This window comes from Nerophis ophidion, linkage group LG01, assembly GCF_033978795.1.
Source record: "Nerophis ophidion isolate RoL-2023_Sa linkage group LG01, RoL_Noph_v1.0, whole genome shotgun sequence".
Lineage (NCBI taxonomy): Eukaryota > Metazoa > Chordata > Actinopteri > Syngnathiformes > Syngnathidae > Nerophis > Nerophis ophidion.
The window spans coordinates 8,743,648-8,748,647 of record NC_084611.1 but is presented as its reverse complement, the minus strand read 5'-3'; the positions used below and the strand labels follow the sequence as shown (position 1 = coordinate 8,748,647).

The following is a 5,000-nucleotide window of genomic DNA, read 5'->3' as shown; positions in this document are numbered from 1 at the left end:
TTGACATAAGGAAAACGCATCCCCTTTTGCGTCATTCCTGTGAGAATCATGTGTGGGACTAAAACATCTAGAAATAATACTGACATTTAGTGTATTTAAATCCAAATTGTACATCTTTCCATATATGGACATATCCTGCGGCATCACCAACCACAACATTAGGAACCCCAAAATCAATACTGTCATATTGACGCCATATGAATAAGGACTATTAACATATGGAAAATAGATCCCCTTTTGCCTCATTCCTGTGAGAATCCTACGTGGGGCTGAAACATCTAGATAAAATACTGACATTTGGTGTATTTAAATCCAAATTGTACATCTTTCCATATATGGACATATCCTGCGGCATCACCAACCACAACATTAGGAACCCCAAAATCAATACTGTCATATTGACAGCATATGAATAAGGACTATTGACATATGGAAAATACATCCCCCATTGCCTCATTCCTGTGAGAATCCTACGTGGGGCTGAAACATCTAGATATAATACTGACATTTAGTGTTTTTAATCCAAATTGTACATCTTTCCATATATGGACATATCCTGCGGCATCACCAACCACAACATTAGGTGACCCCAAATCAATACTGTCATATTGACAGCTTATGAATAAGGACTATTGACGTAAGGAAAATACATCTCCATTCCCTTTTGCCTCATTCCTGTGAGAATCCTGCGTGGGACTGAAATGTCTAGAAATATTACTGACATTTAGTGTATTTAAATCCAAATTGTACATACTTCCATATATGGACATAACCTGCGGCATCAACAACCACAATATTAGGTACCCCAAAATCAATACTGTCATATTGACAGCATATGTGTAAGGACTATTGACATATGGAAAATAGATCCCCTTTTGCCTCATTCCTGTGAGAATCCTGCGTGGGGCTGAGAAAATGCTAGATATAATACTGACATTTAGTGTATTTAAATCCAAATTGTACATATTTCCATTTATGGACATATCCTGTGGCATCACCAACCACAACATTAGGTACCCCCAAATCAATACTGTCATATTGACACAGATGAAGACTATTGACATATGGAAAATACATCCACTTTTGCCTCATTCCTGTGAGAATCCTGCGTGGGACTGAAACATCTAGAAATAATACTGACATTTAGTGTATTTAAATCCAAATTGTACATATTTCTTGATATGGACATATCCTGCGGCATCACCAACCACAACATTAGGTACCCCAAAATAAATACTGTCATATTGACAGCATATGAATAAGGACTATTGACATGTGGAAAATACATCCCCCATTGCCTCATTCCTGTGAGAATCCTGCGTGGGACTGAAATGTCTAGAAATATTACTGACATTTAGTGTATTAAAATCCATATTGTATTTATTTCCATACATGGACATATCCTGCGGCATCACCAATTACAACATTAGGTACCCCAAAATCAATACTGTCATATTGACAGCATATGTGTAAGGACTATTGACATATGAAAAATACATCCCCTTTTGCCTCATTCATGTGAGAATCCTGCGTGGGACTGAAACATCTAGAAATATTACTAACATTTTGTGTATTTAAATCCACATTGTACATATTTCCAAATATGGACATATCCTGCGGCATCACCAACCACAACATTAGGTACCCCAAAATCAATACTGTTGAACAATTTAAGCTGTACATCAAGCAAGAATGGTAAAGAATTCCACTTTCAAAGCTTCAACAATTAGTTTCCTCAGTTCCCAAACGTTTATTGAGTGTTGTTAAAAGAGAAAGTGATGTAACACAGTGGTGAACATGCCCTTTCCCAACTACTTTGGCACGTGTTGCAGCCATGAAATTCTAAGTTAATTATTATTTGCAACTAAAAAACAAGTTTATGAGTTTGAACATCAAATATGTTGTCTTTGTAGAGCATTCAACTGAATATGGGTTGAAAAAGATTTGCGAATCATTGTATTCCTTTTATATTTACATCTAACACAATTCCCCAACTCATATGGAAACGGGGTTTGTATTTACGTTGACAATTTGGTGTTTTCGACTGCGACGTTTAATTCTGGACACGTATTACGTAAGTCTAGCTTGTGCGCTATTGTGTGCTTAGCTGTTGTGCAGCTGCTAGCTCCGAGTGGCCTATAGCCTAGCATGTTTACATTTTGTCAAATGACTTGGCTAAAACACAGAGAAATACCAACCTTATTAGAGTACATTTATATGTTATTTTATGATCATATTTGTATGGCAAACCCCTACGTAATACAATTATTAATGTATGTTAATAATATAGTACAATATGTTGAGTAATTTGGTGTATTTGCTGTAGAAGGAAAAAAATGCATAATGCAATATTTGGTGTGATTATTAGTAATACAAAAATATACACTAAAATGTACTATCTGCATTATTTATAGTTATATTTATTGACTATTTGATCAAGTACAATAATGTATTATACACTCATATAGATACATGCAGTAATACAGAGCAACTTTCAGTAGACAATTGAAATTATATGAATTAAGTATTTCATTTATCCTTTTTCTACCTTATTTCAATATATTTATTCGTCAGAGAGGGACAAAACACTAGGAACATCTAAAGATAATATTTATGCTCCACATCCTGACACTGCAAGTGGATTTAGCTCCACCGCAGAGCCGGGAGAAGACAAGGAAGCGGACAAGCACAATTACACAAACACACGGTACACCCTGACCGTGCCTCTTGTCCATGTGCCCCTCGTCAGATCTCAGTTCGCCATGAACTTCCTGGACCCCTCCTTCATCCCGCTGACCACCGCCCTCAACGAGGAGCTGCAGGGAAAGCCGTCCAAATGGAAGTTCAACAAGACTGCCTTTTTCCAGCAGAGGTAAGATAAACAAAGATATGAAAAGCTTCACGTCCGGGATTACGGCGACGTTGTTCACTGGGGCGAAAGGAAATGAAAAAGAAAAAGTTCCAGACTGGAAGCAGAAGCAAGGGGGGAACATTCCAGCTCGGTGAGGAAAAGAAGTGTTAGATCTTCTTGCAAAGATATCGATTTAATGGCAGGTTTACTGTGACAGAGGTAGAAAACAAACAGAACATGAATTAAAAATAATACGTTCATTCTTATTTGAATCAACACAAAACAGTTGAAGAAAATAAGTCAGATGTTTGTTTTAATCCTCTCCATTGATTCGGGTCCTTCCATTGGTCTCCAATACAGTGGGTTTAAGCTACGGACCCTGGCTAGACCACTCCAAGACCCTTTTTGTTGTTAGTGTTCTGGCAGAGGCCAAGAGTTCTACAGTTTCCCACTGAAAATCCCCAAGAGTTTTCCTGTTCCCCTCGCAGGAAAAACAACTCCAAAGCACAATGTTTGTATCTCTGTTTGACTGCAGAGTCCTGTAGTTCAAGAGCTCAGTTTTGGCCTCATCTGATCACATCACATCCTCCTAAAGGTTGTCATTCAGGTTTTGATTTGCAAACATTAGACTGTTCTGGAGTTGTGTCTTCTTGAGCAGGTTTCAGCCAAATTCTCAAGGCACTGAACAGATCGCAACTAAACTGTCCAGATTGTCTTAGAAGACATCCCGTCTAATCTTCTAAAATGGTCTTAGAATACTATCTAATCTTCTAAGACAATCTAACCAGTCCAGTTTGCGATTGATTCAATGCCCTGAGAATACAATAACCTGGATATAATATATACTGCAGTCGATACAGGTAATTCTATTCTCAAAGCATTGAATCAATCACAAACTGGACTGTTCAAGTTGTCTTAGAATACATCAAATGTATTCTTCTAAAACAATCTGGGTTGGTCGATTCAATACCCTGAGAACTTGGGTGAAATGGACATGCAGTGCCCACAAGGTCCTCCTCAGACAACCTGAAGAGTCCAGGTCTACAGTCTAAGACGTTGAGGTTATCCTATTCTCAGGGTACAATCTTAGACTTTTAGGTCATCATTTTCTCAGGGAATGGAATCAATCACAAACAGGACTGATCTGGATTGTTTTAGAATATTAAATAGGTAACCTAAGGCAATCTTGACATCATGCATGATGTATTGCAATCTAAGGCAGCCTTTAGAAGATTAGGTATGAATTCCAAGACAAGCTGAACAGTCCAGTTTGATCTGGATCAACCACAAAGTAGACTTTTCAGGTTAGTTTGTCTTAAAATACAGCCTATTCTTGTAAAACAACCTGAATTGGTTGAGTTAATGCCCTGAGAACTCGGCTAAAATGAAGTGAGATCCCGCAGTGCCCACAAGGTCTCGCTTCAATCAGAATTAGAATCAGAATAGCTTTTATTGCCATTGTTTGAGAACGGGTTCACAAACTAGGAATTTGACTTGGTGCAATTGTGCAACATAAAACACATATAACACAGAATAATTCGGACAATCTGTACAGTCCAGGTTGTCTTACGCAATTAGATAGGATGTCTTCCAGGACATCGAGGTCATTGTATATTCTCAGAGCATTGAATCCATCACAAATAAATATATAGATATATTCTACGACAACATAAAAAGTTCAGTTTGCGATGGATTTAATGGGAATACAATGATCTGGATCAATCACAAACTGGACTGTTCAGGTTTGATCCTGTAGTTCCCACAAGGTACCCCTTCAAACAAACTGAACTGCCCAGGCAGGTTGTCCTAAGACAACCTGGACTTGTATTCTCAGGGCATTGAATTCATTGCAAACTGGATTGTTGAAGTTGTCATGCAATATAGGTAATCTGATCTTCTAAAACATGGGTGTCAAACTCTGGCCCCATTTGGCCCTTGGGGCTATATCAAATTAACAGAGCTGGCCCGCCGGTAATGCCGCTGTACCACCGCATTCACCACTAACATTCCTGTCAACCCTCCCAACTTCCCTTGAGATTTATCTATATTGATGATGTGCCTTATAAATATTGTCTTTAGTGTCCCCCTACTAACCCAATCACATAATATATGCGGCTTTTAAAAACACATGCAAATTCAGCTGCAAGAT

At 38.2% G+C, this 5,000-nt stretch overlaps 1 protein-coding gene across 1 annotated transcript in view; it reads left to right on the top strand.

The window, feature by feature from the left end:
- Positions 1–5,000, top strand: part of LOC133549728 (sia-alpha-2,3-Gal-beta-1,4-GlcNAc-R:alpha 2,8-sialyltransferase-like) — a 21,177-nt gene that overhangs the window by 3,033 nt on the left and 13,144 nt on the right. The window contains exon 2 of the mRNA XM_061895460.1: positions 2,750–2,872. Within this exon, the coding sequence (XP_061751444.1) occupies positions 2,750–2,872 (123 nt within the window). The remainder of the gene's footprint in view (positions 1–2,749; positions 2,873–5,000) is intronic.